Source organism: Oryctolagus cuniculus, chromosome 2 (genome assembly GCF_964237555.1).
Source record: "Oryctolagus cuniculus chromosome 2, mOryCun1.1, whole genome shotgun sequence".
Classification (NCBI taxonomy): Eukaryota; Metazoa; Chordata; class Mammalia; order Lagomorpha; family Leporidae; genus Oryctolagus; species Oryctolagus cuniculus.
In genome coordinates, this window is record NC_091433.1 from 157,740,090 (window position 1) to 157,763,388 (window position 23,299).

At 57.8% G+C, this 23,299-nt stretch overlaps 1 protein-coding gene and 1 long non-coding RNA gene across 4 annotated transcripts; one reads left to right on the forward strand and one right to left on the reverse strand.

The window, feature by feature from the left end:
* Positions 1–1,147: 1,147 nt before the first annotated feature.
* Positions 1,148–13,980, reverse strand: SIX3 (SIX homeobox 3). 3 transcript variants are annotated; one of them, XM_070069705.1, is made up of 4 exons: positions 13,446–13,980; positions 4,331–5,153; positions 2,433–2,592; positions 1,148–2,092 (listed from the first exon to the last, which is right to left on the reverse strand). In XM_070069705.1, exons 2-4 carry the CDS (start codon positions 5,143–5,145, stop codon positions 2,003–2,005), a joined length of 1,065 nt encoding a protein of 354 aa, XP_069925806.1. In that variant the 5' UTR covers positions 5,146–5,153; positions 13,446–13,980; the 3' UTR covers positions 1,148–2,002. The 3 variants fall into 3 exon arrangements, with proteins under 3 accessions (XP_069925806.1, XP_051695132.2, XP_069925805.1); XM_051839172.2 differs by lacking the exon at positions 13,446–13,980 and adding an exon at positions 12,557–12,789; XM_070069704.1 differs by lacking the exon at positions 13,446–13,980 and adding an exon at positions 8,906–9,035.
* LOC138848820 (uncharacterized) lies at positions 7,687–12,558 on the forward strand. Its single transcript, XR_011386926.1, has 3 exons — positions 7,687–9,044; positions 11,622–11,664; positions 12,370–12,558. It is a non-coding gene; the product is annotated as an uncharacterized lncRNA (long non-coding RNA).
* Positions 13,981–23,299: the final 9,319 nt, after the last annotated feature.

Sequence of the window (23,299 nt, forward strand, 5' to 3'; positions counted from 1 at the left end):
TCCAGGCAGCTCCTCCCCAAACCCCTACCACCTGGGTCCCTACTGCCAGAAACGTGCCCGTACAAGGGATGCTTTCCCCGGCTGTGAACACGTGCAGATTCTGATGCTGCGTGCCAGCCTACAGAAGTGGGAAGCCCCAGAGGATAGCCGGATGCCTTGGAGCCATCTGCCTCATGGAAATGCCCGCCTGGCACACAAGGGCCCACGCGAGAAAGCAGTGCACCCTCAGGCCAGTATGGCTCCCCTGGTGCCGCCTGGGATGGGGACAAACGGAAATTGGAAGTCAAAATTGGTTTGGAAACCAGCGTGAAATTCCGGGCACGTTTCTCCCTAATCCTCTGTGCCTGGAAACCGGACTTTCGAGTGAAGGCAAGTTTTCTGAAATGACCTCTTTGGCTCCTCCTTGGGGGACAGAGGCCACCCTTGCCCTGAGTGGCGGAAGTGCCTCCAGCCATGCCATCTCAGGGAACTGTCTGGGGGCAACGTGGTTAGCAAGAGGTGGTGACTTTCTTTCTTTTCTTTTCTCTCCCTCTTGTTCAGCTTTCATTTTAAAGTATAGAACTACTTGGAAATGTTAGGGAGCTCAAGAGACTCGGGGCTGATCCCAAAAGCTGGGAAAGAAAATATCAGAGAGACAGACAGGCAGCCAAAAGCTACTCTCACAGTCGCAGAGGCACAGGGCAGTGAGTGAGGAGGCCCTGAACTCTGCCCAGGACCTCCTTCCCTCTGCCCTGGCTCTCCACGCGGTCCCCACCGGGCCACAGTTACCAGTCCCTCCCCGACACGCCCCCTCCCTGGAGAGGAGAAAGACAAACCCTCTCAGCTCTGCTTGGGTCGGATGCTTTCGGTCTGGCCACCTGTGTGCTCCTCCTTTTAAAAAACAAAGCAACATAGCCCCCCAACATACCGCAAAGCCCCACAGGGCAGAGCGCACGCCTGTGGGGTTGCGGGACCTGGCCACTCCGGCTGTCGTCCCCTCCCCGCCGCACCCTCTTTGGCTCTTTCCCCAAAGGGCCTGTGTCCATCTCCCCACCCAACTCCCGCGACAAGCTCGGCCCCAGCCTGGCAACCTCGCCCCAGCTCCGGCGGCGGCCGAGTGAGAGAGGAGCCGAGGGCCAAGGCGAACAAAAGCACCAGTCTGTGGGAGTGATAAGAAAATGGAGAATACTGTATTTGCTTTAGAAAGTTTTTACATATAGATAAACACGCAGTTAAGATAACAGTAGAAGCGCCCTAAGGGGGGTGAGAGATACCTCCAGAGCAGCTAAGAAATACTTGAAATAGCTTTTGCATAAGTATACTACGGTCTCACTCTCCGCTTCTGCTAGCGGCGGGGTCCCTCTTCCCAGCCCAGCCTGCCCTGCCTTGTCCCAGAAGGGCCCGGCGAGGCTGGGACACCCAGCGAGCCAGGAGGGGAACCCCAAAAAAGGAAAGAGACAGGTGAGCAGGGAGGGAGGTGGGAAGTGGGAGAAGAAAGAAAGAAAAAGGGAGAGAAAAAGCAATATCATATACAGGCAATTTCTACACATATATTACAAACTGGGAAAATGACCAATCATTAAGATATACATAATTCATATAAAATTTTGAAATAAAAATAAAAATCTGTTACAGTCATAACTATTCTTTTTCCACATTTATAACCAGTACCCACACAGGCAGTGACAGAGTGGAGAGAAAAAGGTGCTTACGAAGAAAATGATTGTCTGCTGAACAAAAAACAGAAGATTGCATCTTGTTGGACCAATACTTGGACTTAAAAACAGAGGAGAAAGAGAAAGAAAGAGAGCGAGGAGGAAAAAGAGAGAGAGAGAGCAACAAAAGGCGAGAAACATTTGCTATTTCCCTCTCAAAGAGTTTTTTTTTTTTTTAAACAAATTCAGAAAGGAGATGGTGGTGTTTTTTTTTTTCTTTTTGTCTGTGTCGCTTTTGTCGTTTTGTCGTCTTCCGTCGCGGTGGTGGTTGGTTTTTGTACAGTCGACTCTTTTTAGACCGTTTTAAACTAGAGAGAATATTTTCCCAGATACAAATGAATCGTCATGCAGGTGGGGTGCCGGGTCCGTGGGAACCGAAAGGAGAAGCCGCGCTTGTCCTGGAAAGTACACAATTGTCACCTCTTTTATGTTTTCTGCCCAACAGCAGCGTCTGCGACCGTCTGTTGGCCTCGCCGGAGATGGTGGTCGGGGGTTGTTGATGGTTTGTAGTAATCTGTTATTTTGCTTGGTTTGTGTATATTTTTGACTGGGGCGGGAGTGTGTGGACATGTGTATGTGGTTGTGTATCCTGATTTCGGTTCGTTCTGGGATGGAGGAGGAGGAAGAGGAAGAAGAGGAGGAGGGCAAGGAAGAGGAGGGGAGGCGAGGGGGAGGAGGGAAGGGGGAGGAGGGCGGCCTTGGCTATCATACATCACATTCCGAGTCGCTGGAGGTTACCGAGAGGATGGAGGTGCCGGTGTCCGCGCGCTCCGTCAGGCTGGACACGCTGGTGGTCGGGCTGGCCGCCGTGGACGGCGACTCTGCCGAGCCGTGCGTGGGACAGCCGGGCTCGGCCAGCGAGCGCATGCCGCTCGGTCCGATGGCCTGGTGCTGGAGCCTGCGGAGAGAGAGAGCCGCGCCCGCCCTGACACAGCGGCCCGCACCCGGCTCCCCCGAGCCGCCGCCCAGCGCCTACGCCGCCAGGAGCCGCCGGGCCTGCCACCGCCCGCGCTTCCCGGCCTGCCCTGTCCCGCGCGCCCTGCCGCCATCCCCGACTGCCCTCTGGGCGTTCGTCCCAGCAGCTCCTAGAGCGCCTCCCCGCCGCCCCAGCGCGGGTCCCGGCTCCCAGCGGCTTTCCGTGGGCCTCCCGAGGCTTCCGGGGTATGGGGTGGGCCTCAGCGGAAAGGTAGCACCCGGGCCCGGCCGCCTGCGGAGGCCTGGGAGCACAGCAAAAGACGCTGAGCCCCAGGGCCGCGGAAGTTGGGGTTGGGGCCGCCTTTCCCTCTAGTCCCCGGGGGTTCTTCACCCTAAGCAGGCTGCCTCCGGAGGGCCTCCTGCCCCTGCTGCCCCCCCCCCCCTTCGCCAGCTGCGGATTTCTCGGCCGCAGCTCCTCTCGGGTAGGGCACACTGACTTTGCTCTCTGGATCCCCGCTCAGAGCGCAGGATCAGGGGAAGAGAAAATTAGGGAGGCTGGAAATGGGAACGTGGAGAAAGAGGAAGGAGAAAGAACCAGATGATGGAGAAGGCAGGAGAGAGAGGCATGGAGCGGTCCCCATCTGCCCCAGCATCTCCCACTAGGATGCCTCCCCCTGGCCCTGGGCACTCCCCTCCTTAGGCGAAAACTGGGTCCACAGGCAGGGGTGAGAGGGCCATGGGCCCCCTATACCAGAACACACTCTGGCAACTCACCCACCACCCTCTAGCTACCCACAGCTGTCAGTAGCAGGGGGCGGCCATGCTTGCCCCGTATAGCAGGCCCAGGGCAGCCCTGGCTGCAGGAGACACAGGTTCCAAAACAAGGGCTTTCTCCCAGCTTCCTCCCTTCCTTCCCCCTCTGCCCCCCATTCCTTTCCCCCTGCCCCCTTTCCCTCTACTCCCTCTTCTCCCTGTTTCCCCCAGGCCTTGTCGGCTGAGGGTCAAGCCCAATACAACTTTGTGACTTTGTGGCCAACTTCCCCGAAGCAAGCTGCTCCTGACCCCTTCCCAACTCAGCAGACCACAGGGATGCTCCCTGGCAGGTGCATGCCGTGTGCACGCTGCTGCGCGCCCACTCGGCCTCTCCATTCCAGCCTGGCTCTCCGGCTCCGGGATAGGCTACGCGCAATGTTGCGGGGAGGAGGCCACCGCAGCGGGCCTCTGGCCTTTCCCTTTGTGACGAGGACCCAGTTACACTTTTCTCTCCCTGGTGTTCATGGCAAAGTCCTTTTTTTTTTTTTTTTTTAATGCATGGAAATAAGCACCAGATGGCAAGGAGTACATTCCTTCCCTCCCTGTCTCCAGACTCAGAGAAGCTCGGGGCAGGAGCCGGGGTTGAGGAGGGCGCGGGGGCGGCTCGCCGCGGAGGCTCCCAGGGGCTGAGGCCCAGGGACGCGAGGTGAGAGCACTCGGGGCCGCAGGCACACCCTTTTGGCCCGGATTAAAGTCTCTGTCGGGCACGGCAAAGGGCAACCCCACAACCCGCCCCCTCTGCCGCGCGCCCGCCGGGGCAGACGGAAACTTTCTCCAACTGGCCGGGGAGCAGCCGCTTCTCGGGCGCTGGATGGCTCTCTACCACGTCCCGCTCGCCCCATTTCAACCCTCGCCCCTTTCTTCCCCGGCCCGGAAGCTGCAGCCAGGCCTCAGACCCCTCCACTGACCTGTTCTTGGCCGCCGCGGCGCGGTCGCGCTGCCTCCGGTTCTTAAACCAGTTGCCTACTTGTGTGGGGGTGAGGCCGGTGGCCTGCGCCAGTTCGCGTTTCTTGCTGGGGTTGGGGTAGGGGTCCTGCAGGTACCACTCCCGCAGCAGGCTCCGAGTCCGCTCCTTGAAGCAATGCGTCTTCTGCTCGCCGTCCCAGATGGTGCGCGGCAGCGGGAACTTCTTGCGCACGCGGTACTTGTCCACTGGGCCGAGGGGACGGCCGCGCAGCTTCTCGGCCTCCTGGTAGTGCGCCTCGAGCCACATGGCCTGCAGCTTGCCGTGAGACTCCTTGGTGAACTTGTGGTTCTCCAGGATGTGGTAGAGGTCGCGGAAGTTGCCCGTGTGGAAGGCGACCACGGCGCGCGCGCGCAAGATCGACTCGTGTTTGTTGATGGCCTCGCACGCCCCGGGGGCCACGGGCAGCGACCAGAGGAAGCGGCCCAGCCGCTCGATGTCGCCCGTCTCCTCCAGCGTCTCGCAGACGCTGGCCACCTGCTCCGGCGAGAAGTTGAGGGTGGGCAGCTGGAACATGGACAACTCTTCCGGGGGGGCCCTGGAGCCGCCGCCGCCGCCGCCGCCGCCTGCTCCGCCAGCACCGCCGCCTCCCGCACGGTTCCCGCCGCCGCCGCCGCCCGCGCCGCCGCCGCCGCCGCCGCCGCCCGCGCCGTTCCCGCCGCCGCTCCTCGCCAGAAGTAGGGAGCAGTGGTGAGAATCGGCGAAGTTTGGCAACAAGAAGTGGGAGGAATAGAGGTCTAAGGGGGAGCGGAATACCATGGACTGACCTGAGAGGAGAGGAGAAAATTCAGGGAGAGGAAGAGAGAGGGGAGGAAGAGGAGGAGAGGGGCGAAGAGGACCAGGAGGAGGGAGAGGAGAGGGGGGAGGAGGAGAGGGAGAGGAGGGGGGAGCAGGAGGAGGAGGAGGGGGAGGAGGAAGGACGTAAGGGACACCCACACCCCACACACATCCACACACACACACACCCGCGCAGCCACATAGAGAGGCAGGAGGGAAAGCGGCCCGGTGCGCGCGCGCAGACAGCACCAGAGACACAGAGGGAGAGGGAGAGGGAGCGAGCGAGCGAGAGCCAACCACCGCCGAGTCAAGATTCAGCGATTCCACAGCAATCGCCCTAATGACAACAGCCTCATAATATCTCCCCTAAATCCACAGTGAGTGCAGCATTGAAACATTTTGTTTCGCTTTTCTATTGGTCTGCGGCGTGTCGTTGTGGCGTTGCCACGGCAACCGCTGCCAATCACTGTCAGCCCTGCCAATCAATACCGAGAACGTAAGGACGGTTTTACCACTTAGCCAGAGTGAGGGGGAGGGGGAGAGGAGGGAAGGAAGGAAGGAGGGAGACAGGGGGAAAGAGAATTTTTTTAAATCTTTGCAACTCTAAATCTCCCCCACATCTCTCCCGTTCTTGCTCTCTCCCTCTTTCCTTCTTCCCTCTGCCCCAAAGAAGTTGATCCAGAAATTCCAAAAGCCATGGGCACAGAATACTTGAATGGGATGAGCAGTTACATGGGGGATTTCGTTAGCAGGCAAGCAGCTCCCTAACCCTGCCGAGGGCAGGCAGGGTGGCTGCCAGGAGAGGCCGGGAGCCGGCTGAGCCGGCCCGGTTTGGACGTGGTGCACACGTCGAGTCTGCTCTTTCTGCTTATGTGAGCACTAACAGTGGGCAGGAAGAAAGGACAGATGAGATCATGGGGCCCACTGTGAAGCGACCTCTTGAGCCTCAGCACCCGCCAGGGCTTCGGGATTCTAGTGGGCCTCTGACCCCAGGGAGCCGGCGCCCAGGACCGGGGTGCAGGAGGCCGCTCCGACCTACGCACTTGGTGCTGGTGGACTGCTTTCACCCCAGCTGCCTCTGGACAGTGATGGTGCTTCCTTTTACTCTGCCCCAGGACTAGGAGGCTTCTCTTCTAAAGCAGGAAACAACACTACATTTCCTCCATCTCAAACAACCACCAGATTCTTTGTGTCCCCCCCCCCCCACACCCAACACACACACTTGAGTTGCCTCCCAGAGGAGTTGTGCAGGAGCTGGGGAGAGCCCTTCTGGACCCCAGGGAATTTTGCAGATGGACAGGCTTCTCCACCCCTACCCCTACCCCCACCCCCCACACACACCAGAAAGGAGCTCTGGGCCTGCCCCCCCACCCCAAGATCAGCAGAAAGCTCAAACTTTGGAGACCACCCCAGGGAAGCGGATGAGGCCTGAACGTTCTTGTGTGTTTGTATTGTGAATAAAAATAATATCTGCTTTCTGTAGGGCAAGTGACACCGCACGCCTAAGCCAGGCCCCGGAAGGTCCAGGGAGCACGGAGGGCCTCCCTCCCTCTGGCCAGGCAGGGGTATTTATTCTTAGGTAGGTTGCTTTTAAGAAGAGGTAATCAGCGTCTTGGGCTGGCCTCCCTTTGTGAAGCTTCTGTAACTATGGAAGTGTGATTTACGCAGATTTGTCGGGTCAGAGGCGTCTTTCCCGGCACACTGTGTATATTTAGACAGGACTCGGTTTGGTGTTAAAAAGTGTATATGTTGAATGGGTTCACACACACCAGCCAACAATGCTCACATTGTGGGCCCGTGTACAACGCGTATTGAAACGCAGGGCCCAGACTTCAACTAATCTGCCCTCAATAAAGCTGAAATAATTATCCTAAGCTGCCTTTCCAGAAGAAAAATCATTGAGGAATTCAAAACTTTTTTTTTAAGATCTTTTCTGCATTCCGATGCAGATCTGGGGGCGCAGCGCCGGGTCCACACCACTTTGGAGATCTCAAAGAGGGAGCAGAAAAGAGACTGAGAATTTAAATGGGAAACCTAACGTGACTGGGGCGGCGAGTGTCCCAGCCCCTAAACCCAGAGCGGAGGCCCTACCTAGGCCTCGACTCCAGGGGTGCCAGGCCTCAGAGGGCCAGAGCCCAGGCACGCAAGCCCCTCCGGGTCAGGCGAGCTGCCAGCGCTTACTCTGCCTCGCCGCAGCGGAGGCAGTCCGGGGGCGGCGGGTCCTAAACCCGCGGACTGGGGCACACAACTGCTCCCCTAAAGGGAAGGCTGGTCAGGGCCCGCTTCCAGAGCCTCTCCCCTCCATGGGCCTTCCTCCCGAGCCCAAGTCCTTTTGCACTCAGCCTCCAAGCTCTGGGCAATCGTTCACTGCGGGGCCCAGAAAGAGCCCAAAGGTTGGGACACAAAAACAGACACTTCATCTTTTCTTCCCGATCCCTTTCTCTTGTAGGGGAAGGATTATAGGCTGAAAGGTGGGAGGGGGAAGGGGCAGGAGGAGGAAGCGGGGGAGGAAGGAATGAAAAAAGGGAGGGGAGTGGGTATTGTGCCGCGTGTGGGGGGAGAATTCCTACGGGTGGGTTTCCGAATATTGTGTTCAACTTTTTGAAAGCAGCTCGTGACCCCGAAACTGCATCCCCCGGAGCTGGGGATCCAGGCGCCGGGCAGGCGGGTGAACCCGGCCAGTCCCCTCCCGTCCCCGAAACCCCCGCCTCCGGGAGGGGGAGACCCGGCCTCTCCCGGCCGCTGCCGGCCCCGCGCCGGAGGGAGGCTGGGCAGGTGCCGCGGGGCTCCGCCGAAAGCGCTGAAATCGAAAACCGTCTTCACTCGGGGAGAATTGAGGCAAGCGCGGCTAAGACTCTGTTCGGCGGCATCACCGCCCTCCAGCCTGTGTGCGGGCGCCCGCGGACCTGCAGCATCCCGCCAGCTCCGGTGACGGCTGCGGCTCCGGAGCGCAAAGCCAGGCGGAGGGCGGCGGCAAGGCGCGCAGCTTTGTGCACCGGGAGCCAGCCCGGCGCTGCGGGGCGAGCGGCTGTCCGCGCCTCCCCGCAGAGCCTAGCTCCGCGCCGCCCACCGAGCCGCCACCGCTCAGCCCTGCGGCCGCCAGCGCCTCTGGGCTCTGGCCCGAAGTACCACGCCCGCCGCCTGGAGCCCGTAAGTTGAGTCCGGAGCGCTGGGCAGGGAGGCGGGGCGGCTGGTCCATGGCGCGGCTGGCCACACCGGCTGCAGGCTGCTGGCGGGATTAGGAGCGCAGGCTGGGCAGGCTCGCTCTCTCTAGGGGCGCTCAGTGCGTTCGGGTAGCGTGGGAGACTGTGGAGCACCGGAGTTCCCCGCCCAAATTCCGAGGCACTGGGCACTGGGGGAAGGAGTAGGAGCAGAAGGACCTCGGGTTTCAAGGCCCAAGCCGCCTTGCTCCCCGGTCTGGGCCTAAGCCTTTGGGCAGCGCGAGGACCACTCCACACGGAAGTGGCGCGCGGAGGGCACCAGCGCCCGGTCCCTCAGAGCGGCGAGGCAGTGGGGGAACAGGCCAGCCTGCGGGGCCTCTGGGCCCCTCCACTGCCCCCTGGCCGCTCAAGACTCCAAGATCTGAGATTCGGCGCCCGGTACAGGCCGAGGTCACCTGTGCAAAACAAAATTGCCGCTATTGTCCCCACACCAGTACCATTCCTGGCGCTAGGAAAGGCAGCGTTCAGATGGCGCAGGGAGAGGACAGCGCGTTTGGACTGCAGAGTGTGCCCCCTCGTACCTGGACCAAGGGGGCATTTGTTTACAGACGTCAGCGGTGCCTGAGTGAGCCCCACGCTCTTCGTTCGGGTTTCAAGGGAAAGCTAGGGGATCTGCAGAGCGGCTGAGACAAGGATTCGGCCCGAGGGCGGCCCGGGAAGGTTTGTCCTGGGGGCAACGCCCCTTCCGGCCCCCTGGACGTGCGGAGGCGGGAGGCTGGCCGGGTGGCCCGAGGTCTGGGCCTCCCCGCAAGCTGCAAACTGCGGCGCTTGGCGTTGACGGCCAGGGAGGGCGCCGGGGAGCGCCGCACGCAGGCGGGGAGGCCGCGAAGCCCTTCAAGGACCCCGATTACTTCCCTTTCAAAAACAACTGCTCCCTCCCCGCGCCCCCGCCCCCTGCCTTAGCCTCCGGGGACCCGCGCTCCAAGCAATTGTCGCCCCGGACAGTAAACACAGCTCAGTTGCCTCAACTTTCTCCGTGCATAAAAGTTCCCGGCGTGCGGGGAAATTTGAATATTTGATCAGCCCCTTTGAGTGACCCTCATTAGCCTGGCGCCCTGCTAAGGCCCCAGCATTGCAAGAAAGCTGCTGGGCCCGGCGTTTGTATGCCTTGTTAGCGCCGCTTAATGAAGCCGCCCCGACGGCTCAAAGGCGGCCTCGGGGGCCAGCCGCGCGCACCTCTCGGCACCCCGCTCTGCCTAATGAGCCCCGCCGCCGCCCCCCACATCCTCACACAAGAGAAGTTTGGCTCTGCCTTGGGCCCCCGGCACTTCCCACTGCCAGGCCCAGGGAGGGGTAGGCACAGGCCCAGCCTAGATGGCAGTGAGGATCCAGCCCCAAAAAAGCGAGGGGGAACGGCAGACTTAGGGGTTGTGGAGCTACCCTGGCTGGGGATGGGAGGAGTGGCTTCTGTGGCTTCAGGATCTAGCCCAGGGGGTGCGCTGGCAGCCTCTCCCAGGAGGGCCAATTGTAAATCAATTAGAAACCGCAGTTCCTTAAAAGGTGCATCTGGACTAATGTTGGAATGGCACAGGGAATGTGCCCAGGGGAGGTCAGCCTGTCCTCAGCCTTCCTCCCCCTGCCCATGTCCCTTTGGTCTCCACCACCCAGGAGGCCACGCACTTTCCTCCACCAATCCTCTTCCCATAGCCAAAACTGGTGTGCTAGGGCTGGGCTCTGAGAAAGGCTGGGCAGGCTTAGCCGCCTGACCCATCACTGCCCGCCCTCCCCCCATCCGCAGAGCCCACATAGTCAAATGTGGGCAGGAGGGCAGCAGTGTGTCCCACCCAGCCCGGCCCTTCTCTGGCCTGTCTTTAATCATGCTGTCAGTCTTGGGGAGGCCTGGAGACAGTGCTCCAGGCAGGGCCACCCTGTGCCTAGACCACGTGGCTCCCTGGGGGAGACTGGACCTAGTCTAGGCCCTGGTGAGAGGACAAGAGGCAAAGCTGTGGAAGGTAGCAAACCCAAGTGACCATTTGCTGCCCCTGTTCTTGGAGCAGGTGACCTGCTTGGCCAGTAAACATGAGACACCATATTAGAAATCGTGCTTCAGTTTTCAGAAGGAATTGACTTCTCTCTGTCCCCTCTGTCCTCTGCTGCCCCTTTTCCTGCACAACTGGAATTCAAGGTCCCCTCTCACACCCTCTGTGCACCTCCAGCGCTTGGTCTCTTAAAAGTTACTTTGGAAGGGGTTAGTGCCCTGGGTTTGGGAAGCAGGCCATACTGAAGGTCCTCCGGACCACCTCCTTGTGTATACCCACAAGCTCTCAGACACACAGCTAGCCTGGTCATTTAGTAACCTCACAGCCCCATTCCAGGGTGCCCAGGTCCAGGAGGGAGTGGAACAAACCAGCCTTCGCCATGTGCCAAAAAGACAAGGAGCCTCTGACAGGGGCACCCTCCAAGTCTGTCTGGTCTATTCAACCCACCCCATCTTCAGCTGGACCAGCAAAGACCCTGCCCCACAACCCAAACCGACCATCTTTAGGGATCACCTTTGAGCTGGTGTCAAAGGCAGGTATCCAGGCCATGTCCAGGGAAAGAGCAAAAATAGAGGTAGAGAAGTGAAGGTGGACACTGGTGGAGAGAAAAGAGGACTGAGGCGGAGGGTAGCACTCACCCTGTGGCCCCGAAGCCAGGCCCACCGACTGCTCAGGGGAGGAGGCAAGGGGAGGGGGCCAGAAGCCTGCGGGCATCCGTTGGGGCAGCAGGCTGGCGTGGGGAGCTAGATCCAGAGGAGAGGGGCGGGGAGGCTGGGGTGGGGGATCGCCAAGGATGTGTATGGGGGGGGGCTGCGGCTCTTTAAGAGCCACAGGGCTGGCAGGAGAGGCGCGGGGCCCGGTGCTGGTGACGCACTGACCCCGAAGGGGATTTAGCGGGAAGGGAGCTATCGGGCTCCAGGAGCTTTGTCCCGGGGCACCCGGAGAGGCCGAGGCACAAGAATAAGGAGCGGCTGCGGCATGAAAGGCCAGGCGGTGCGGCGGCGCTGCTGCTCTTGACTTCTGAGCAGGGCTTAGAAAGCCTGTCCCGGCTTAAGGAGAGCTGCCAGGGCCCGGCCCTGAGCGCAGAGTCTGCGGGCTCTGAGTCCGGGGCCACCAGGCTGAGGGGGGCACTGGGGGCGGGGCGGGGACCTGGCAAAGCCAGCCGACAGGAGCCTGACTGGCCCTGTGAGGTTTGGTCAGAGGAACAATTTTCTTTCCCCAACTCTGGCTTTTGGTTTTGTGTGCCCACTTCGCACAGCTTCGGAGCCGCAACCCCAAATGGATTCTCAACAGGTGTCTGGGTAAGTCGGTTTAAAGAATTCGGGTTACATAGTCAGCCCTTCCCAGACCCCTTCTCCTCCCTCCCCCCAGCAGGCCAGTGCTGGCCAGGATGAGGGAGTTGGGGTAAGAAGCAGTGCCCTTACCCCTGAGGGTCTTCGGGCTCCAGCTCGGGGTTCCAACCCAGGGAAGCTGGCAGGAAGCGCCTGCGAAGTTCCATACCGTAGCCCCAGGTCGCGATCACTCTTAGCTCCTTGATGCGAGCCCTGGCACCCCAAGAGGGCTGTGGGGGGAGGAGGGAGGGCCGCAGCACCTCCAAAGTGAAGCCGCCAGGTGGGGAGACAGGGGACCCGGTGGGCGGGCGGTCTTTGTGTTGAGGTTGACGGCGGAAACCGAACTATTCATCCTCTTTTATGAGACCTGAGATCCGGTCCGGTCCGAGGGAGCCCGCGCGAGCGGTACAATAGCCCACAGAAGAGCATCTCAGTAGCCAGGGGTAGGGGTGAGATGGGGGATATGGGGAGGGGGCCAAGAAGAGGGGGAAGGGAAGCAGGGAGAGGCAAAGGCGAGAAATCCGAGGCGTCCCAGTGAAAAGTCGGAAAAATGTCCCCAGAGCGCGCCATGAACAGGAGCGCGCGCTCGCGGGCGCACAGCCTCCCGCCGCCCTCCCCCACCCCATCCTCTCGCTCTCTCGCTCTTACACGCGCGCTCACACCCGTTCCACACAGGTAGCCCACGCACGCGGCTCCTGGCCGTGTGGGGTCGCATGCCCCGGCGCCCAAGCCAAGCGCGGAGTAGAGCTGCCACCCCTGCAGCCCCCACTCCGCCTGCCAGGAGCCCTCCCGCCCCGTTTCCCGCGCCCCGCCTAGGGGAGCCGGGAGGGCTCCTGGGACTGGGGCACAGGGAGGATCTTACCTGCGGAAAGGTAAGGGAAGCCGGGAGAGTGGAGCAGCGGCGGATAAATATTCATTAGGAAGAGTAAGTCTCCTGTTAAACGGCGCGGTGCGCTCTCTCGCTCCTCTCTTGTTCCCTCCCGCCCTCTGTCCTCTATCAAGGCTCTCTTCCCTTCTCGCTCTGCTCCCCCCCCCCTTCCTGCGAAATGCCGGGTGGATCCTTGTCTTGCTAACCTGTTGGGAAGCCTGAGCCGCAGGCAGCGCCTCCACAGCGAGCTGTTTGCTTTCGCTCCTGGGGCGCGCATTCCCCTGTTCTCTCCCCCTCCCTCCTTGGGTCCAGCCCCTCACCCCCTCCTAAATTACTACATCATTAGCTTTATTTTTCCTGGGGTGGTGTGGCAGCAATGCCGCTCGACCCACCTCCCCATGGCAGGGTGAAAAGCCGGAGGTCTCGGAAGCAGCCCCCACTTCATCTCCACCTCATCCTCACCAGTCTGATTTTTCTTCCCTCTCTCCATCTCCACGTCCCTCCAGTAGCAACCCAACTCTCCATCCCTCCCTCCCACCGCGGCCAATCTGGATCCCTGACGGGGTCAGCAGGTCGGTAGGTCCCATGCACTGGGGTTGGGCAGTGGATCTGAGGGTAGCTCTCCGGGTCTTCCTTTCCCACTTAGGGCTTCTAACCTGATTCTGAGCGGGGCCCCAGGGCAGCTTGGCCCTTGGGGTGTCGGAACGCCAGAGTGCACATGGAGGGCCTCAGTCCTCCAGGCATCTGGGGCCTTGGCCCTTTGATCCGACCGGGGAGGCTGCAAGGGGGTTGGGGGAGAGGTGACTTCATTTTGGGCGAGTTCGAAGGACAGACATAGCGACCGACCTTCGGGCTAGCATTGGCCCTTTGTGCACAAACTGACCTGAAGTTAGCCGCGAGTCCGCCTCTTTCTCTCTCACACCCGCAAGAACACACAGCTACAAGATTCCAGGAAGACACGAGGACTTGCTTCCCGTCGCAGGAGAACGCGCGCGCACACGCCACCCCCCTCGCCCCCAGAACGCCCGAGGTCAGCGTTCCAGTCGGGCGAGGACCCGCAGGCGCGCGGCCCGCCTGCGGGATACCCGCGAAGGAATACTTCGCAAGACCGCCCCAGAGAGCCGCAGGCTAGTCTTCCGGATCCCCTTCCCCCCTAGGCCACGCCAGGGACCCTGCGGGATCGCGCGGCCCGGGGGCGCTCGGGGGTGGCCAGGACGCGTGCTGCGGCAGCCGGCTGATTGCCGCGCGTCGCGGAGGGGGCTGGAGGAGGGGCCGAGGGGGCGGGCCCAGGCCAGTTCCCAGTTACAAATACAGCTCTGCTCCCGGGAGGCCAGGGAGGCGAGCTCAGTCCCCGAAAGTGCGTATCACTCGCCCCGAGGCGCTCCCACAACTGGGTCCCCAGAGACCCAGGGGGCATTCAACTGCGAGGTGGCCTGGGTGGCGGGTTCAGCCTTGAACTGAGAAGTGCCTCCCAACCTCAGTCCTTAAGCCCCCCGTTCGGCTCAGTCCTGCCGCTAATCTAGGACCCTGGAGGGTTCCAAAGAGTTGCAGGGCACAGGATCGTCTCAGGGGATCCCTGTCTCTCCGGCAAAGGTGAATTGGGCTGAAGAAGGTGTACGTAAAAGCCGGGAGGTCTGGGAAACCTCGTTAACCTTGCACCCCACCCAAAGCACAACATTGGAATTCGCGCACCTCCCCCGAGCGGACCAGGGCTTCCTGCCCAGGCTCAAGCTGAGTCATCAGTGCACAAAACGTATATGCAATTGTACCTGGATACACATGGGAGAATCAAGGGACACTAAGAGCAGCATTTGAGGAATAAAATGTCCACAGGGATAAGCTATTCCAGCGCATGGCTGCACATCCAGTTGTCCCGATGATGGCAAAAACCAGTGCTCTCACGGAGGGTCTCCAACACATAAGCAAACGTATAGGAAGAGGGAGAGGAGGACTCCTGGCCGCCTGGCCAAGGGCTTCTGTTCAGAGGCACGTTGCCCTGAAGGGAGAAACTTTGCTGTGTCCACTGGGTGAAAGGTTTTCTGTGGAGTCTTAGCAACTGGAAAGAACCAACAGCCTCATCCACCCCAAAGCCAACCCCTCCCTATTTATTTATTTATTTATTTATTTATGCCTTCCCCTCTACTCTGTTGGAGACACCCGGAAGAGGGAAATGCAGGGAAGATTCATTTCCACTGGGACTCTTTTGGTTTTGTTATTTTCGGTCCCAGGGACTGTGTTCTACAGGAGGGCTCGGGTGGAGAGCATTCCTAATGAGATCCTTCCTAATACCTGAGGGGAACACTCAGCCCTAACCGGGGTTCCAGAAGTGGGAGAGCCCTTATTTTAGCCCTTTCACTGGTATCCCAAATTTGATTGTCGCAAACAACCAGTTGACCACCCCTAATTCCATCCCAATGCCCCGCATATCAAATAAATCTGCCTGAGAGCTCCCCAAAGCAAGTGCATTTGTTTAGCTTATTACACTGATTGTCTTTGTGAAATATTGGGGGGTTCTTGCCATCTGCTTCCCACCCCCAGGCTGGGGGGCTGCAAAGAGAGATTGCCAGAATTGCTCTGGGCCTGGCAAGGGCACAGGCTTGTGTCCCGCTGCTGGCTTGCTTGCCTGCCCGCCGCCTAAGAACTTTTCCAGACAGAGGCTATCTTGGGGTTTCAGGCGGAACAGGCAGTGGCCCTCCTTCCACTTCACCTCCTTTCCCTACTTTTTCTCTTTTGAGTTCTCTTGTTGAGCCTCTCCCTCTCATCTGAAAGAAGAGGGTAAGTTCTGGAAGATTCATTTAGACAAAGAAAAAGAAGAAGAAGAAGAAAGGCGACTTTCTGGGCCAGCAAGTCGGATGACCACCCTCCAAGGGGCCAAGGGGGTCCATTTTGTGAGGAAGAAATGAACCACCCCAAAAATGCCCCAGCAGGACTCGGCTTGGCAGATGCAGTTGCCCTAGAAACGGAGGGTGTGGAGGGTGTGAGCAGGGAAGCATTCCTTCTCTTTAGGGGAGAAGCACTGCGCCGTTTTCTTTTTTTCAAGATACCTCTCATTCCTGGCCATTTTGTTGCTGTGGATGTTTGGAACAATAAAGAGTGAAAATCACTTTGGAGTCACATAGTCTTTGTGGGAAATGCAGTCCCCCCCAAGGCCGCTTTTCTTTCCCCACGCTTGTCTGTCCCGGCACTGACTCCCTCTCTCAAACCCCAAGTGTAACTTTCACAAATCCCTGCAACGGAGATGCCCTCTGCCTTGGGCGCTCCTCTCCCTCTGGAGAGTTTTATCTAAGCTTTCTCGGAGCACAAAGAATAGCCTTTTAGAGCTAGAAATGTTTGCTATTCCTTTCCAGCTCCACAGGCTGCTTCCCATTCTGCTTGTCTGATTTCAGAAACTGCCTGGGCATGGCCATGCCCGCGTCCGTTGCAACGTTTATCACGCAAGCGGAAAAGTAACTGGGTTTCTCACATCCCCGACTGCCCCGTGCACAGCCACTGGAGCTAATTCACATTTTCCCCTCTGTCTTTCCCCAGCACCCAGGTCACCTCTGCCCGAGGCCACCGGGCTCTGGGCAGCAGAGTCCACGTTGGGGACTCATTTGAGTAGGGCTGACTCTCCCATTGTCAAGGGCGTTTTGGACTGAGAAATTCTTAGTGACCATGAGGGCCCGGCTCTCTTTGCGGGTCTGTCTCCCTCTCTCTACCCCAAATGAGACAACTCCAGACCCCACCCCCCGCCCTAGTTGGAGCTGACCTGACCAAGTCCTCTGCCGGGCACCCAGGGCTGAACGCTTTTCTGTGAGGTGGAGGTGCAGGGCTGGGGTGGGGAGAGTGGGGAGGGTACGCGGGTGGGGGAGGGGGACAGCCACCATCCTCCACAAGAAATCAAAATAACCAGATACCCCTTTAATCCTCGCAGTGTCAACGCGCTCCAGAGGCCGGCTCCCCTCCCAAGGTGGCTGCGTTCCCGGAGGGCCCGGCTCCCTGACGCCGCCCAACCCCGGGCCCGCGCGCCGGAGACGGGGCGCTCCGACGGCAAAAATCCCATACATTTTTAACTACAGTGATTACTAAATTAATAGCAGGCACTAAGACAGATGTCAAAACGTCTTGAAAATGTTTATCTGTGAATAATTGCGAAGGTGGTGGGACGCATTATCTGATTGTGTAATGAAATATGTATGAGAGGAACAGCTGTTTGCCTCAGCCACGGCCCTGCTCCGGGAGGCGGGAGTCGCGGCCGCGGTGGTCGCCCAGCTCGAGCCCCTCCCTGGCGGCGAGCACCGCTGGGGCGCCGGCGCCCCCAGAATCGCCCCGATTCCCGACACAGGCCGCCAGCACCGCGTCTCCGCTCAGCCTCGCCCCGAGGGCTCTCGTGGCCGCGTGAGGCTTCGTCGCCGGCCGCGCCGTTTCCTCGCGCCTTCGGGGCGGGCCGCAGGCTCGGACCGCCGGGGCCGGGGAGGCGCGCGCCCGCCTAGCTGTGCGGCCCTCTCCGAGGCGAGGCCCGGGAGCCCCACGACTCGGCGGGGCGGGCCTGGGGTCAGCGCGGGGTGACGGGCTCCCGAGAGGGCTTTGTTCGGCGCTCTCGCGGCACTGCGCACTTCCTTCCAGCCCCACCCCGCGCCGCGGCGCCCCGGCCCTGTTTGTTTTTCCAGCCCCGCGCCCTCCACCCCGGCACGCAAACGGACTTCGGGGCTGCGTCAGCGGCCGGGGGCCGTGGGCCGGGCCAGGCCCGAGGCCCGCTGGGGCCAGCGCGGCCAGTTCTGGCCCCTCAGGAAGCGGGGTGAGGGGACAGGGAGCTTTGGGGGCACTCCCCGAGTGAGAAGAGCAGAGGGCGGCCAGGCGGGGGCCGGTGGTCCAGTGGGGCGAATGGCCTCTACCGGCAGCGAAGGCCCAAGTCCTGGGCTCGGGAGGGCGTGGGCGGCCTATGCTGCTGCCCACTCCGCCGCCAGAGGTCCCGGCCCGGCCCGGCAGGGGCCCGGAGGCAGTGTGGAGGCTCCGAGGACGCCGCCAGGTCTAGGCCTTGGGTGGGACATCAGCCACTCGGGGACCCCCTTGCGGGCCTCCTCCGGGAGTTTCACCCCTCGGCGGAAGCGTGTCCGGGGCTCCGCGCTGCCCGCAGCCCCCAGCTCGGCCGCGGGGCTGCCTGCGCTCTCCGCCTGAGCTGCGTCGCAGCCCCTCGCCTTCCCCAGCCCTGAGGCAGCGTCCCCTGTCCCAGGCGCCCGGGAAGCTTTGCCCCGAAGCCCCAGGCCCGCGGGGGCTCTTCTGGCACCGGCGCCCCTTGGCCGCTTCCGGGCCCGCTCTGCGTCTTGGCGGCCGCGCCCCTGGCCGCCTCGCGGTCGAGACCCGCTCGGGCGTTATTTCTCGAGCGTCGCCCCTTTTTACCCAATCCCTTATGCTTTTATTCTAATCCCACACATGACAGTTAATCTGCAATGATACCGCTTTGGAGGAACCTGTTGCATACGAGGCACGGTAATTTGTCACCTTGGAAACAGTTTTAAATAAAGATTCTAACCGTGATGTCAACCGCGTGTGTTCTCCGCGCGGGGGGCGCGCTGGGAGCAAGGCAGACCCTCGGCGCCAAGGCGCGCGGGCAGCGCACGGCGGCCGGGGGCCCGCGAGGCGGGGGGCGTCCGCTCCAGCGGCTCGGGTCCAGCGCACGGTGCCTTTTGAGTTCTTCCTTTGGGGAAATCGCGGGGTCTTAGACCGCGGGGCCTGGGGAGAGGCGGACTGTCCTTAAAACTGTGGGCAACTCAGCGGAGCTGGAGCCACCGTGAATCCCGAACGGGCGTGCGGCGGGGATGCGGAGGCCGCGGACCGCAGGCGGAGCGCGGCTTGCAGAGCCGCCTCTGCCTGTGCGGATCTCTGTGCTGGAGCTTCCTCCTGCAACAGACACACCCGCCACAGCAGCCACAACTGCCGGCACGCCGAAAGCAAAATTAAACATAATTGCTTTTATTTATCTATTGCTTTTATATCATTAAAATATTTTTAGTTACATTGTATAAAATAGCATCCACTCTGATTATTACCTGCCATATCTGTTGATCTGTTCCTTATGTATTCAGCACAGCAATATTAACAATTAAGAAAAAGGCACATCTTATACATTGTATCTGTCAAGATATGTTACAATTTCCATTAACAAAAAAACATTATTCTTGTTGAAGAAGCTATGAAGCATATCTTTCACAAGCACTTTATTAATAATCATAGTTGTCAAAAAGAATTAGATATGCACAGATTGTAGATGCAAAGGAAATATTAGATGCACACAATAAAAAATACAGTGGGATTGAGGCATGACTATTTTTTTAAATAAATTTTTACTGAGGTGAAAAAAACCTGAGCTATTAAGCTTACTTAAAAGATGGCTTTGTTGGTTTAATTATACTGTAGTTATTTTATAAATATGTTTCAAAGGAAGCTTGCCATATTGCATGTCAATGAGGACAGTAAAGAAAAGCTCATAAAAGCCAATGCATACCAAATACCAAATTTTAGTCATTAGCATTCCTATTTATTACAAACTAAAGAAACCTATTAACAGACAAGAATTTCTATTTAGCTAGCATTACAATGTTTGGCCATTAAAATAAAAAGGGCACAGTGTATACACGTATCCCTCCCTTTTTCTCTTGGAACTACACGTTCTTTCTCACCTAGAAGCTCCTGGAGAGATCAGGAGATGTTTCGGACTGGGGTAACACACTCTGGCGGAGGGGAATGGACCAGAGGGCCTGGAACCCCTCTTTTTAGTTAGGGAGCTTCAACTATGCAGGGCTGGAGAAGCGCGTGCTGAGCCCTGCATGACAGCCGCAGCCTGCGAGGGGCCTTTTGTCTTTAATTTGTGTCATGAGCATATGCAAATTGTTAATTGTTTTTCCTCTGGGCCGGAGTGCGGATAGCGATGGTAATACAGCTTTTGTGTGGGTGTTCAGATTTCCCTAAATGCTCCCCAGATGGGGGTACTTCTCCCCATGCGGATTCCCCTAGCAGGAAATCCCACTGCGGCAGGGCAGCGAACGAACGCCCGTGTTCATTCTAAAAACAGGCACACCGAGATTTGCGTCATTTCCAAAACCTTTTCCTTTGAGCCACTAGAAGTAAGTGAATCAATAAATGTATTTGTCCGAATGCCCACTTGGGAGGAGAAAAACTTTCCAACCCTTCTCACTTTCGGGAACTTTAAAGATATTTTTCTTCCTAAAATCCAGGCAGATTCCTTTTTTTTTTCCCTCCAATTGGGCAAGGAAACAAATTTACAGTAAATGAAATGCAACATTTCAAAGGATAAGGAGAGGCTCTTTTCAGTTCCATCAGGTGAGTTCTGTTACAGGAGCGCATAAACCCTGCCGAGCCACTGGCCAGAGCACCGGCTTCTTCCTGCCTGGTGTTTCCCCACGTCGGGTTGTGTTTTGCCTGCTGGGGGAGGGGGTGGATTCTCTGCCTTTAAAAGGCTGGGAATTTCTAAGAAAGGTGCTTCCTTGAAAGGCCCAGGTGAAAATAACAGACATCAAAAGGCAGGAAGGGAATTCCTGGACCCCAGGTTTGAAAAAAGAAAATATCTCCACCCAAAGTCACTAACATTTGCAAATCTCCCACAAAATCTTAGTTTCCAATGGTAAAATTAGCTGTGTGTGTTGGTGAGGGAGACCCTCTCCCCCCTGTGACTGCCGGGGCAGAAATAAGAGGGAAGGTACAGATTCCTGCATCCAACTTCTCTAGGACAACGTTAAGAAAGCGGCAGCCGGTGCCTCAATGCTGGTGGCTCCACACGGGAGTGAGTGCTCTCCATGTCTATCCCTTCACATCTGGGCGACCCGAAGGCCCGCGTCTGTAACACAGATTCCATTCAGAGGCAGGGGAAATGGCTTTCCAGACCCAAGTGTATCACGGAAGGGGATGGTTGCCAGGACAAATGAGATCTGCTCACTACTCTCACCCCAGATTACAGTCTGACTTTACCTCCACTACCAGGAGTGCCCAGTGAATCCAAGCGAGTCACGCATTTGCCTCTCCCTAACCTGCATCTTTTCCCTTCGTTAAATACCAAACCCACACACTACCAGTGGCCAAGGAAGAGAAGCTTTTTCCTCATATATTTAAACCAGAATGGCTTACATCTCAATGTGGGTGAGCAATAACCCAGTTGCTTTAATTCCCATTTTCAAAGAGTCCATTAGGAGGGACCCTCTCAGTGATGCAGAGGTAAAAGACATCCTTTTTCCATGGAGCTGACACTTGTCGGGGAGAGGATGTACAGTTCATCATACTGTCCCATGGGTGTCCTGGCTGGGAGAACAGGAGGGAAGCTTGAGAGGAATCTCAGGAGGCTTTCTGGAAGAAGTGGCATTTGAGCTGAGCCATAAAGGCTGAAAACGCTCTACATGTGAGGAACATGATTTGCAAGCAAAGTGGATAATCCAGTTAAGATACAGCGTCAGGTCTGACATAAAACAGGCAAATAAAAGTGTTCATTTAAATGAGTAAGTGGATGGACAAAATGATTTAGAAGTCTGATATTCCTCTGAACATTTCTCCTTAGCATGGCCTGCCTGCTGTGTTAACCTGAAATTTGCCTGCTTCTCTCCCATTTGCATCTTGTATCCGCTCTTCTCTCAAGGCCAAGGGAACTCAGCCCCAGGTTGCTGATGAGGTCCAGGGCTGGTGCAGGCAGTGGGTGAGGTTTCTAGCTCGGAGACTTCCTGTGGGCCAGTGCACCCTGTATTGATGTCCTGTTTACATTCTTTTGAGAATGAGGGGATTACTGCAATTCTAAGGAGTTTTGTATTTTTAACAAATCTTCCTCTTATGGTACCAATTTAACACTTTGTTTGAAACAGCCCAGAATGCACAGTAGTTAAAGGGGACTTGTTAGGCTTTTGTGCACACAGCAGAGCAGAGTCCACTGAAAACAGTGTCTGGATTAGAAACCAGGAAACCTGGTTCTGCCACTAATTAGTGGGTTGATGAGGTAGCTCACCCAGACCACTGTGGCTCGCTGTCATCCCAGGGAAGGGGACAATGTGGGCTACTCCTGCCTACAGGACAATCCAATAGGAAGGTTTTTTTTTTTTTTTAATCACTCGAAAGCTTCATTTTTTTTATTTAGCTTTCTGATTCTGTGCTTGTACCTTCCACACTTTCACGGTTACCTGCTCCGGAAAAAGGAAAGCACACACCCGGGACTGCCACTGGCCCGCCAACAGCCTTTTCGGTTTAGACAACTTCAGCAGAACTTCAGGTCTCGAAGCACCAACCCCTCGAAGTCGGCCTGGGCATGCGCCACGCGCACATTTCGGTGTCTTCCCAACCTTCTCGGTATAAAGATGGACCATCCTGTGACTCGGAGGTCAGGATGGCATGCCGTGCCATCTGCTGGAGGCAAGCCGGTGGCAGACGGCAAAAGCTGGAGCTTCCTGACCGTCCTGAACATCCGCCAGAAGAGGAAGAGGAAGAGGAAGAGGAAGAGGAAGAGGAGGAAGGTGGACTTTCCTTGCACCCTGCCCTCCCACACTGAAGGGATGCAGGTGAAATTAATCAGTGACCCACCGGCTCCTCTCACTGCCCCTGCCAGGGACAAATACTTGTTCATTGGAACTTCGAGACACACATTTAACAGTTGTGACAATCAGAAAAACAAGTGGCACTGGCAAGATGAGGCTCTCCACTCGTCTTTTCTTCAGTGTTTTTTGATGGGTCGCAGGTTTTCTGAGACACAGTAGAGATTTGCTCTTCAGAAAGCAGGGGTCCCAGGCAGGCAGGACATCCCTCATCTCCCTTTTCCCTGGAGGCTCACCTCCACTTGGCCCTCACCTCCACCTCCGATCCAGAAATCTCCTTGCTGCTGCTGCTGCTGCTTTTGTGTTTCCTAAACAAACCACTGTTTCTTCCTAAACTAAGCATGAAAGTCAACAAGCTGAGGGCAATTCAATGCCAATAATAAACAGATGTCTTTTGAGTTCCCGGAGACCCAAGTAAAGGCCCTTCCTCGGGAAGCACCTAATTCAAAGGGAGGAAACACCAAGGATTATGAAGTTCTCTGCAGTGAGTTTGGCCAGAGAGGAGCCACCCCCCAGCCCCTCGTCCAGGAGCTGTTCTCCCAGGTTTCCCAAGAGCCCATCTTTTCCTGGTTGCAAAATATGTTCGGTCCCAATGTACACAGGCTAACCATATTGCAGGGCAGTGGGAAGAGGCAAGTCCTGTCCGTTAGCACACTCGAGGCAGAGCCAGGAATGGACACTCAACCTAGGGGCCCCGTACCCCAGCATAGCTCCAGTAAGAGCAGAGCTGACTTCAGTGCATGCGGGTGTAGGTGTGCAGGTTGCGTGTGCACAAGACTCCCCTGCAGGTCTTGGCACAAAGCAGGGAGACAAGCATTGGATGACCTCGTGTGGATGCGCTGGGGAGGAGGAGGTGCCCTCAGAGAGTAGGAAATGAAGAGGGGCTGGAATTCGAATGTAATCAGTTTCACATTTCGGGGGAGAGCTTTAAGGAGAGTGAGGTATTTTTCCCCAGGTACGTCTCCACGGCAAAGTGTGGGGATTCAGCAAGCTACGAAGGTAGAACAAAACTTCTCCAGCTGAGCTGATCCCAGAAGAAAACTTGACTCCAGCTTCCAGAAAGCCTAAATCACTCGCAGCAAGATTCTGGCCAGGTCACCAAGAGCCGGAGTCTATTGCTTAGATGTTCAGACTAACCAGGGACATGCATTGAGTGTCCTTTTCTTGAGGGAGG